The 13,073-nt window shown below is 32.8% G+C and overlaps 1 protein-coding gene across 1 annotated transcript in view; it reads right to left on the bottom strand.

Annotated features, from left to right (window-relative positions):
• LOC134855602 (uncharacterized) overlaps positions 1-1,642 on the bottom strand; it is a 14,337-nt gene extending 12,695 nt beyond the window's left edge. Inside the window, exons 1-2 of the mRNA XM_063872138.1 lie at positions 1,557-1,642; positions 1,065-1,200 (exon numbers count right to left, since the gene is read on the bottom strand). Coding sequence (XP_063728208.1) covers positions 1,065-1,186 — 122 coding nt within the window. The 5' untranslated portion in view covers positions 1,187-1,200; positions 1,557-1,642. The remainder of the gene's footprint in view (positions 1-1,064; positions 1,201-1,556) is intronic.
• Positions 1,643-13,073: the final 11,431 nt, after the last annotated feature.

Below are 13,073 nucleotides of genomic sequence, written 5' to 3' on the forward strand. Positions count from 1 at the left end.
TGTCGCTTTTTTATCATGCCCTTAGGGCGCTATCCTCGGGTGAAAAGTAAATGATAAATTCTTTGCACTACATTGTTGCCGTACAGTAAATTTCCGAGGGGAATGACAAAGGTGATTTTTCAGTCTCTATGATGCTTACATTCTACTTTTGAATTAGATAATGCCAAAAGCATATCGGATTTTGGCACAACTGATCTTTAGTCAGTGTATGTTTTTGTGAAACCAAATCTCAATTGACCTCTTAACTGAATATATCTTTTACCTAGCTTAGTTAGCTTAACCGACGTCTATCAACCTGTCTTGGTTTAGAAGAGTATTTTTTTGCTCTTCCACTTATGTTCATTCACGTTAACGCATGAATGGAAAATAAAATAATAAAACGCATGAATGAAAGAAGAGTATGTTTTTGCTCTTTCACACATGTTCTTTCATGACATGGCATGAATGAAAAACTTATCAGAACGCATGAATGAAAAAGAAATCATTTGCCTAGTTTCGCGCACTTTTCCGGCTCCTTCACAATTTTCTTTCATCTTTCCCTCAGGAAGAGCAAAAACATACTCTTCAACAGTTAGAACATAGTTGAGGACGGCCTCGGGCAAAAAAGCCCCACTCGGGCAGTTCGTGCCCTCAGGCCGGGCTCTTTTTCCCGCGGGCATCTTTCAACTATGTTCTAACTACTACAAAGTCTATTAGTTAGTTTAGTAGAGAACCCTGAACTTAATAAGTCCCAAACTAGTCCCAGCTTAATTACACCCGTATCTTCATCTTCTATTACCACTTTTATTTTTTAGATCAACCTTCATTTTTTTATTACTAAAATTTTTCACGAAAGATCAGTTTCTATGTCCCATGACTGTACAACAGTATAGTTTTTTCAAAGCTTAACTTTGATGGAAAAACTTATAATTGGCCAAACAAAGGATTTTCAACTGTCGATAAAGACATATTCAACATGTTTAAGGCTGATAACAAAAAAACTCAACTACGGTAAAAAAAATCCTCTGTCCGACTTATTAAAAATCGTTTTTAAAAAAAAACAACCTTTAAGTTGTCATACATACCAGACAGGAAACTGGATTGCGTTGATACGATCAATAGATACTGGAACTGCTAGCCAATCAGGGACGAGAAAGACCCATAGCGACAAAAGGTACGTGATCTTGCACTGAAAGTTGCTCTCCATCAACAGGCACACACCTAGGCAAGCAAATGAGGATATTTGTTCTGACGAGGACAATTTTCCGGTGGTAAATAAACCAGCAGAAGTATAAACCAACCGAAAATGCGCGGAAAATATATAAACCAGCCGAAAATACGTGTGTTGTATAGAAGTTATGCAACAATTATGTAACAGATCAGAAAGATATGCCAATTTCAACCAGATGATGTAGATTTTTGGCTGGTTCAATTCCTCCGCTCATCTTGAGTTGATATATCACTCGCCTGGTTTATTACTCTCAGTTTCTCCGTTAGTTTGTAAACGATTTATTAGAAAATATTTAAATTTATTTGTTCAGTCTGGTTGTATGTTGAAATCGAACTTTACAGCTTACCAAATGAGCCGCAGATTGACAGGTATATGATGAACAGTTGTTGCACCACTTGTGAAACGGACAAAGCTTGAAGGGAATCTTTTCCAGCTGTGCTTGTCAAAGTTTTCGCAGTATTCAGACCCAAAAATTGGTATCTTAAATATTAATTAATTTATTTGGAAAAGTTTAGTTTCACTGCATACAAAACACGCTCATCACTCGTTTTGACTTCCATGAATGCAAGTGAGAAAATAAAAACGTTCATATAGATAAACTAGATAGATAAACTGATTTTTATCTTTCAATTTAACAGAAAATAATAGGCGGGCAAAAAATAGGATTATAATAAAAACTCACAAAGCAATTAGGACGAAAGTTTTGTGATAACAAAGTTCAATTTTTAGTTTCAAATATGAAGAATTGAAAGTACGTTTTGATGAATTCAATATATAGCTAATAAGAACTGCTATCAGGAAAAGAACTCTTGAACCAAACCGAAGATGACGATGATTTTCCGAGCCAATTTGTTATATAAAGAAACATGAAGTATTTCCAAAACTTCACCGCTTCAATAGTTGGCAAGGAAAAAGAAATTTTTTGCTAATCGGTTCGCTGCATGAATTGACTTGAAATTTGCTTTCATCGCTCCAATAGCGTGATTGATTAGCTTCATATTTTTACGAAGCATCCCAAGCTACGAGAAATGCTTTCAAATATTACAAAATTTCATCGGCTCAATAGTTTGCTTAAACAACTTTAATATTTTTGAAAAGTAATCCCCGCTTTAAAACAAACTCGAAATATTTCAATGTTTCACTGTTTCAATAGCTTGGTTGAAGAACTAGTTTGTTTATGAAAAGCAGTCCCCGCTAAGAAAACAACTTCAAACTATTTCAAAGTTTCATTGCTTCAATAGCTTGCTTAAAATACTCTTATTCTTATGTACTCGGAAAGCAATCCCCACTACGAAAACAATGTCAAAAAATTTCCAATATTTCATCGTTTCAAAAGCCTGCTTGAAGAACTATTATGTTTTTGAAAAGCAATCCCCGCTAAGAAAAAAACTTCAAATAATTCGAAAGTTTCATTGCTTCAAAAGCTTGCTTGAAGTACTCTTATGTTTTTGGAATGCAATATCTGCTATGAAAACAATGTCAAAATATTTCAAAGTTTCATCCTTTCAATAGCTCTCTTGAAAAACTATTATGTTTTGAAAAGATTCCCCGCTAAGAAAACAACTTCAAACTATTTCAAAGTATCATTCATTCACTAGTGTGCTTGAAAAACTATTATGTTTTTGGGAAGCAACATCCGCTACGAAAACAATTTCAAATTATTTCGAAATTTTATCACTTGATGCTAGTGATGAAACTTTGAAATAGCTCAAAAATCTCGAAAAGCTCAAATGTTTCAGCAAAGCACTCCAAGCTATAAAAACAACTTCGAAGTGTCTCAAAGCTTGCTTGAATCACAGCAATTTTTTTGTCAAGCATTCCAAGCTACAAAAAAGTTTCAGGTGTTTCAAATTTTTATCGCTTTAATAGTTTCCTTAAACAACTTTAATATTTTGAGAAGCAATTCTCGCTTTTAAAACAAACTCAAAATATTTCATAGTTTCATCGCTTCGAAAGCCTGCTTGAATAACTATTATGTTTTCGAAAAGCAATCCCAGCTAAGAAAATAACTTCAAATAATCCTTTTTTGATTAAATGAGCTCATGCAATCCCACACTGGCAAAAGGAGGACCGGAATTGGGGCCCTATTTGCTAACAATTGAGCTCAAGCAGCTCATTTTGCCAAAATTTGGGCCCATTTAGCTCGTGTTTCTATAACTGAGGATCGTTCAGCACTCTGCATGGAATAAAATCATCCAAAATAAGCACACAATTTGACTCACGAGCTTTTAATTGCGTTATACAACATCGATTTTAAAATAACCTTTCTAATGACTTAACACAAAAAATTCAAATATTATTTTCTAACTTAAGGAAAGTTTTTTACTCTCCCCAGATATTTGAGAAACTAAGAGTTGTTCCTATAGACAATCAGGATTTAATTTCTTTATTTATTGTATAGTGAAATTCCTGCCCGCAGCGAGCGCCCCTGAATCCTAATCGGTTATATCGTTATTCGTTGTTAGTCTCTGTAAACATATTACGAGGTGAAACTATGCATTTTATGAATCGTAGCGGATATCGAAAAAATGCCTCTTTTTAAATTTTTTGATTTTTCTTTGTTCCGCAGTGACAAAAATGGATGAAGAGCGATTATACATACAAAAACCTATACATATTAACATAAGTATAGAATCAATTTACCAACAACCAATTTTCAAACAATAATCAATTCTTTTAAAACAAAAATAAAACGATTCTATCGCAAAACAAATCGTTTTTTCTTGTCTATTAACTTGTATGTAACCTGCAGATAATCTGTATATAATAAATTGTTAATATAGAAAAATAACTTGTAAGTAATCATTAGATATTATGTATATAATTTGTATTAAATCCGTATAAAAATGATTATATTGGGTTCACTAAAAACTATAGGGGTTGTCGTCCGGTCCCGATTGGCAAACACCATATTTACATATAAGCTCACTGCGTTGATTGATTACGGTTGGTCGGTTGACCTTGCTCTGGATGTAGAACATTGCTGCGCAATCGGTCAGAAGTTGAATAAATAGTTTACTAACAAGTCGTTCTTATTTGAGTTACAACTTACATTTATAGTTTACCAATCCGGTCGGATTCGATATTAGTGACACATCATACGTTGCTCTATGACAGGGGTTCTAACAATTTCAATTTAAAATATGCTTTTTGTAGGTTAAGTTTTTTTTCCACTCTTTTTTGTTCCATAAAGTCTGCATCCGAGTTTTAGTGAGCTGAACTCACTTGAGGAGAGTTGTTTACCGCAAACGACAAGATCCAAGATATCCTTCTAAGAGTTTGCAACCTAAGGACTACCTCTATAAGAGAAGTACGTTTGTGCAAAGTTTCTTCAAATGCTATTTACAAGATTTTTCTTAGCCCAGTTTGATAACCAACAATTGACCGATAATTAAAAAGCTCACCTTAGAACAGTTAACTTTTGCTGCAAGCGTCTTCCGGATTTTTGATGTGACTATTTGTTACAGACCACAGATTAGAACAAAGTTTCAACTGCAAAGCATATATTATATTTTTGTTTTAATAAACTCATAGATAATCTAATTATGTCTTTATATAATTTGTAATCTGTGTTTTTTGTAGGTAATCAGTATATAAAACATAGATAATCTGTTAAAATCTATAAACGATCTGTTTATTGCATGCATGAAATTTGATTTTAAAAAGTTTAGAATTTTTTTGGTGATGATCAATCAACTAACTAAGATATACACTGTAAGCTGTTGCAAAATAAAATGCGTTATAATCGATAATTCAAATTATATAATCGAATTTTTACAAAACAAAATTACTACAGATCTAAAATCTTATATTTTTTACTGTAAGAAAATCGAAATAATCATATTTTGGTTTCTTTGATTGTGCCAACAAAATTGTTGCATATTTAAAGAAATGTCTCTGGATTCCAGAAATTTACTCACATTAAACGATTCGCTTATCCTGTGCATAGTTTGGCCTTGTAATGAAAGTCAAAAATATTAGATCATAATCCTTTAGTTGTCGGTGCGGGAGCAAACCATTATTCTAATGATAATAAAATCATGCCACGAGGGGACTTAAGCTGGAAAACAGTCCTTGAAGAAAAGTTTTCGCCGAGGAGTTTCCTTGCAGACCGCGGGCGATGAGTATCATCACCACTTGGCTCAAACACCCCAATGTGCACAAAACTGCGGGGACGAGAACGATGAAGCTTGGTTCCATCGTTTCATACGGATAAGCACCTGTACTCGTCGTATCATTCCACACTCGTAAGTTCGGCTCATATACGAAGCCACCCGATGGTTCTTCCGACATCTTTTTTTTTTCAGATTCCTGCTCTGATTTCAGTATCTGAAATTCAATATTTTAGCACTTGTATACTGGTTTAAAAAAGTTGTATGTGAAACTAATTTTGTTGTAAGAAAATGACAAAGCCTGAAAAATTAAAATGAAGCCCTGAATGCTCCAACTGTCGTTTAACAAGTCTATGGTAAAAAAAATTTAGCTAGAAAATGATCTAATAAGTTCGAACAAGACTGCTCGTATCAGGGTGAAGCCCTATAAATGCTATGAGGTAAATTCGCTTTACAAAAAATGATGAACTTTTTTCCATAAAAAAAGTTTTTTTTTCTAATTTGAGATTTTTCCTAAAATCAAACCATATAAAGTACAAAGTGCTAGATTTGGAACCTAGTAACATAGCAGTTATGGCAACTATCCTGCTTCAACCAAGTTGGAACGATTTCTACGATGGGTTAAACTTCCGCTCACGCGTTAATAGCGCGAAATATATCGCGCGTTAATTGTCCCAAATTGGCTAAAATGGCAATCTTTACGATCAACCATAACTTCACGAAAAATGAGGTGTATTGTTTTTAATGTAAGTTCAAGACAACAATACATTTTGAATGAAATTTAAAAAAATCCGTCAAAAACGGCTAGTTAAGAAATCAAAATTTTTCTGATGAAAAAAGCACCCCGAGCAAAAATATTCCGTCACTTTCTCCGAAAGTCGGGACGAATTCATATTCCCTCCTCAGTTCATCCCCCAACATGCTATGTAAAGTGCAAGTGGTATGATTAGTGTTTGTTATATCTATAATCAGTTCAAATAATTTGCCCCAATTCAATTTTGTAGCTTACACTTGAATATCACCAAATATACTGCGCGCTTACTATCCCAAACTGGCTAAACCCAATTTATTTTGTAGCTTACACTTAAATAGCACCAAATATACTGAGCGCTTACTATCCCAAACTGGCTAAACCCAATTTATTTTGTAGCTTACACTCAAATAGCACCAAATATTTCGAGCGCTTACTATCCCAAACTGGCTAAACCCAATTTATTTTGTAGCTTACACTTAAATAGCACCAAATATACTGAGCGCTTACTATCCCAAACTGGCTAAACCCAATTTATTTTGTAGCTTACACTCAAATAGCACCAAATATACTGAGCGCTTACTATCCAAAACTGGCTAAACCCAATTTATTTTGTAGCTTACACTCAAATAGCACCAAATATTTCGAGCGCTGACCTTCCCAAACTGGCTAAATTTCAAACTCCCACAATATCTTTTTCAAAAAAATTCAAAAAATAAATATAGTATAAAAATGAGCTCATCAGATTGGCAATTTTCTAGTTCACGAGTAAAAAGCTAGTTGATGGATAAAATCCTGTCCCAAATAGCTGAGCAAAAAAGATTGAAATTTGCCTGGGGAAAAAACAAACCGGAGTTCAATTACTCCGTCCTTTTCTTCAACAATTGGAACAAAACGGCTGAAAATTGTATCAGAGCAAAACTGCGCTTATTTTAACAGCCTGTTAAACGTTCATGGAGTGCTCATGACATAAAAAATATAGTTTGTGAAAATTTAAATGAAGAAAGGTTTTTTTTGTGAGACTTTTTAAAGATAATCCCCTGAAAAATCCATAATTTTCAAAGTGATTTTTTTTGCACATAAAATCGTATAGTGACCATGCCGAATAGCAGCGTGCGCCAGATAAGAGTTTGTATTTTCATCTAAGCGACACTATTATGTCGCTTACGCGATATAGAGCGAAATATATCATGTATTAATTACATCAACTTTGTCAAATTGGCACTTTTCAAACTCTCGTGGCAGAAAACTGAGCACAAAGAAAACATTTTATAAAGATTGCTTAAAAAAATGTAGAAAACTAAATTTGAATCTTTTTTAGAGAAAAACAAACCAAGTGTTTACAAATTTTCTGTCAGCGTCTTCAAATGTCCGATGAATATCCAATTTAGTTTCTATATGTAACGCAGGACAAAATCTACAATATTCTTTTTTTTCGAGCGTTGGCAATAGTTTTAACCAAAAAGATTGGGAAAGGTTAAACTGGTTAAATTCACATTTTAAATTGTGCGTTCGTACTGTTGTTTTTAGCATTTTGTTAGGGAAAAACAACTTATACTGCCTTCGAAAGAATCTTTAATTGACTTTCTGACGTTGACTCTTATAAAGTTTTTTTTAAAAACATCAAGATCGACCGGAAAAAAAATTAATGATTTTTATCTGAAAATTCTGCAGACAACAACAATTAACAGCCCAGAATAAACTGCGTAATAGCAAAGAAATTTTATACTATTCAGCAAAATAGAAATAATTTTGCAGACCTGTAAGCAAGTTGCAATAGTAGTTACAAATTCTGTTTCGGATGAAACAATAAAAAATCAGCCAAGTTATATCAGGGCTTAAATTAGGCATCCAATTTTTTTAATTGATTCAAAAAAACTTCAGGTAACCAAGTTCGAAAACCAGAAACTGCATCAAAAACCCAAAAAGTGGGAAAATTGAAGTGGAAAAAATTGACTTAAGCTACAACAAAAAACCAATTGTTTTTTTTTTGAAAGTAAAAAACGTTAAAAAAGAAGTTCAGAATCGGTATTTTTTTTTGTAATGCTTCAATTGTAGAACAAACTATTTTAGAAATGGCAAAATGTTGAACCCAAATTTCACGTATGTATGCTTTCAAAAAATTTAATGTCCTTTAAAGCAAAACTCTTTTTTTAAATGTATACTTGAAAAAAGTAAATGAGAAGTTTTTGTTTTTGATTTGCTCGGTTGAGAAGTCGTTGTTTTGTTAATTGACATTGTAATGTTTTTATTAGTTTTTGGTCTGTATGTGTATTGTTTTTGCTAGTTTCAACCAGATCAGAGCTGTTTTGGATGTAGTGTTATGGTTGCAGTAATTGTCTTTGTTTGTCTTTCGTTAATGTTTAAAAAGTAATATCAAATAATTAAATACAATTATATTAAAGGAGATAAAGCGATTAAAAGATCTGTTTCATTTGATAAAAATGACAAAAATTAAGTTTGACAATGTCAACCAAAACTGAATGCATTAGTAATTATTTTGCCAACAACCTTCCAACCTTGTGTAAAACTGATTTATTACAATTTTATTACAGATCGTCTAGATCGTCTGACAATTCCGACTTTTCAACTAACTGTTTTCTGAAAATCGTCTTTGAGATATTGATGCGTTTTGATGTTTTGTGATAATGGATGCGTCCTAATCTAGAAAAGTAGAAGTATTTTACCTGCGACGATTTTTTAAAGAATTAACATATTTTGTTTGTTTAAATGTTACTGGTGAATTATTCAGGCTCAAATTGAATTGAGCAGGGGCTGATTTAGGGGGAGGGGTAGCAGACGCCCAGTTCCTTACTCCCCCCCCCCCCCTCAGGGATTCGACCCCCTGCCGACCCAAGGGGCCCCCTTTTGGTACTTTTTAAGAAATCCATTTTTGGCCGACCGACTTGTTCTAAAGGCGCCCTGGGCGCCAACATATACTAATTTTGAGGGGGAGCGCGAAAAAAAACCAGGCTTTTTTCAAAACTTTCCAAAGAGTGCCCAAAAACGGCTTTTTGGCCTGTTTTTTTGACCAACAAAAAAGGTCGTCAAACGTTTCGAAATTTTTTTGAAAATCAGCCTCCCCCTCAAGAAAATCCTAGATTCGCCCCTGGAATTGAGCGAGCTTTTTTGTGAAACTGATTTGTAACTAGATGCAAAATATATCACTTTGATTCTCACAGGGGATGCTATAATTTCAAATACGAAAGCAATTCATGATCTGTTTTTTTTTCCTCCACATCTTTTCCTTTTGAAAAATACGCTTATCCAAACGGATAAGCGTATTACACTTATCAAGCAAAAGGAATATCTGTCAAAGCATTTCACTAAAATAAAATAAATTGTTGGAAAAGAAAAAAATATAATACAAATTCTTTGTTACTTTCGCCGACAATTGGAACAAAAAGTTGTTTGACTTCAATGGTTAAAAGATTTGAAAACTAAAACTAAAATTTGAAGCAGGGCGGAACCTAATTGGAAACTAGAGAAGAAGACTGCAAGCTAGTTAATAATCTTGAAATTACTGCTTAACGTTATGATAATCGTTTTGATCAAAATTTGTGGAGTCAGGGTGTTTGACAGACTCTAGAATCGCTATAAGTCCCTATAACTTATTAGTCAAAATGCCTAATCAAGTTAAGCTACCAGTTTAAGTGTTTTTGCTGAAAAGGTAAGTCAATCGTGAAAATTTTAACCGCTTTTAATGTTCCGTTCAATTTTCTGAGCAAACAAAATGCAAAATGTTCAGTTTGAAACTGAGCATCTATGTATTGCATTTTGAGTTTATTTTCGTTTCAAGAAATTTTGAATTATTTTTAAAACTTACTGTTTTGGAAGTCGTTTGAAAAGTTTTTGAATTTAAAAAACTGCTGCACTTTGAGCAAATCAAGTTATTTTCCATCTTAAGGTTTATGATGGCGGCTTTAAGCTAACAATTTTTTTTCTTTTTAGATCCAAAATGTTTTTTTTTCACTTTTATTTCTTTTGTGTATTGGAACAATGGTTAAAAATTGCCAAATTTTGAAAAACTTCTAAGCATTGAGCTTTTGACTAATTAAACTCCCACTCATGTTAAAAGTTTTGTTATCGGCTTTTAACAAAGCATTTTATTATTTAAGATCAAAGAATCTGGTTTTCTTTTCCCCTTAATTTTTATTTATAAAAATATAAAAAATTCAACTGAAAAAAAAAACAAAAACAAAAATAGGCAAAATTGTGCCAATTATTTTTTTTAAAAGTAACTGCTTACAGCTTTCAACAAAACGAATTGTCATCAAACATCAATTCGTTTTCTTTTGACTTATTTTTATTCAAAAAAATGAACAATGTTAAAATTTTGCCGATTCTCTACAACTTTCATTAAAAACAAAGCACTCCCGTTCTCCATTAAATTTTTTGTTGGCACATTTCAGGTGATGTCGGCGACAATTCCGGCAGAAAATTGTGTTTTTGGCAACAAAAGAGTGCATTTTGACAATCAACATTTTTCAGCTAGATTGAATAAAATTTGTAGTTCTCAAACATCAGTATCGTTAAATTTTTCCTCTAAGGCGCTGAAATAGTCCAAAATATACAGTGCTGATTTATATTAACCGGACAAAACGCTTTAAACTTGAAATTTAAAATGCGTTTTTCTCAAGTTGGGTTCAGTTTAGGTGAAAACTTATGAAGACAAGAATTGATTAAATTTTTTTCAGAGCCAAAGTGTTGTAATTTGTTTTGCAAAATTCGGGCCCAAAATTTTACCCCAAAAATGGGTCATTTTGGCTTTTCTTAGTTAATCAAAAATTACGCCATTAAGACCTAGTCGATCACAGACATAATTAAATCAACGAGAGCGCCTTACGTAGCCCAGCAATTTTAAGAAGGGTATATTCACTAAAACAATGTTTAAGTTAATTAATTTTTGTTTGATAGACAAAAAAGGTCGTTTTCATTTTATAAAAAACCAACTTTTTGTTTAAAAACAATTTTTTAACGGTTTGCAATTTTGTTATAGAAATTTCCATTCTTAAAGTTTGTTGAGCTACGTAAGGTGCTCTCTTTGATTCAATTATGTCTGTGATCGACTGGGTATTTTTGGCGTAATTTTTTATTAACTAAGAAAAGCCAAAATGACCCACTTTTTGAGTAACATTTTGGGCCCGAATTTTGCAAAACAAGTTACACCACTTTATTTCTGCAAAAATTTTAAGCACCTTTTGTCTTCATAAGTTTTCACCCTAATTGAACCCAATTTGAGAAAAACGCATTTTAAATTTCAAGTTTAACGCGTTTTCTCCGGTAATTTATATCAGCACTGTAGTCACATAGAACAGAAAACTAGCCGAATTTTCAAAGCAATCATAAAACAAAAAAATTTATCTAGTTCATAAAAGTTCATATAGTTTTTCTGATATAAATGAAAAAATAACTGGATCATAGTTGGTTCGCATGAAACTGAAAAGATCCCCAAAAACCTTTTTTTCATACTTTTTGGAAACTATCTGTTTTGGCACAAGCTGGTATACTTTTGGCACTTTTGGCTTTTCGGCTTTAAAATTTTTGGTCGCAACAATGGCAAGAAATTATTTATAAAAACTTCTGATTGTGAAAAATTTATTTATTATTAACTTAAATAATTAATTTTTCTGTACTTTTTGGAAAAAATTATTTAAATTGTTTGGTTTTGCTTTGCCGCGGAAGTAAATAGCGTACAATAGACCATTGACTAGACGCGAAATCAACAAAAAATTAAACCAAAAGTTTTTTGTTGATAAGAGGGCGCATAAAAGCGTTAAAAATAGTTTTGCAAAAATAAATTAGTTTTTTTGAAACGGTGTTTGGAGGAAAAACGAGAAAAATTTTTTTGTCTTCAATAATTGATAGAAAATTTTTAATAAAAAAAAATTTTAGAGAAGACTGTATTGAACTGTTTATGAAACAAAAAGAACTATAAAGCAATACTTTTATTTAAGCATCAAGAACTAGCAAGAAAACGGTAAAAAAAATCATTTCTTTTTACAGGTTTTGACAGTTTTTTGACGGGCTGTTAGTTTCGTTGATAAAAACTTGAAAATTATTGATTTTGACCAAATATTTTTCTTTAAACAAATAACTTTTATCAAATTTCGCAAACTGATAACGTTTGGTTTTGTCAATTTAGTCATTTTAGAGTGAGCATTTTATTAGTTTGGCTTAACATCTGCGACCAAATGGTTGGTGCTATTAATTTCCTAGGAGATTGCAGACTGTGATTCATTATTTTAATTACTGAAGAAATTGCATGTTCGTTACGAGGCCAAACGGTGCACTGGATAGGCGCACAATTTTGTGTCTGTATGTTCCTGGATTCCATAGACAAGTCATTAAACATGTTAAAATTTTGTCAGAGCGATCAAAGGAAATGAAAGAACAAAAGAAGAACAAAGGGAGCGTCCTTGTTGCGGAATCCGCTCACAATGCACAAAATGCACAGTTTGGCCTCGTAATGTTTTTTGTACCATTTCAATATTTAGTGACGCTGAAGATTCCTTTCAAAACTTTTTAGGTTTCACCAACCAAAAACTAGAGCCGTGAAAAAAGTTCCAGAAGGAGGAGTTTTTAGTTGATAAGAGTTATCTAGCCCTAAGAGGAAGTGGGAACTTCTACCGCTCTCCAGATTATTTGTTCCAAATAAATTAAGGCAGAAATTTTTTTCCACATGTTGCGTTACTAGACTCGAATGTTACGATTTAGCACTTAAAAGGATTGGAAAAGGAGCAAAAAAACTACAATGATAGCCAATTGCTGTTCCGATGGAGCAAATTTTCACAAAAAAGATAAGGGATCAAGTTAACACCCCCCTTATATGCCAAGTTGAGATCCTCCACCCCTAGCACAGCGTTCTATTTAAATTAAATTTGTTCTGAGTATAAAATGCTCTGTTCTGATGGCTGAAAGTTTGAACTCAATTTGAACGTCTTTACGGGGGATGCTAACTTGGTCCAAAATAAGAAGAAAAAAAATTCACTATTCACTA

This window comes from Symsagittifera roscoffensis, chromosome 10 (genome assembly GCF_963678635.1).
Source record: "Symsagittifera roscoffensis chromosome 10, txSymRosc1.1, whole genome shotgun sequence".
Classification (NCBI taxonomy): Eukaryota; Metazoa; Xenacoelomorpha; order Acoela; family Convolutidae; genus Symsagittifera; species Symsagittifera roscoffensis.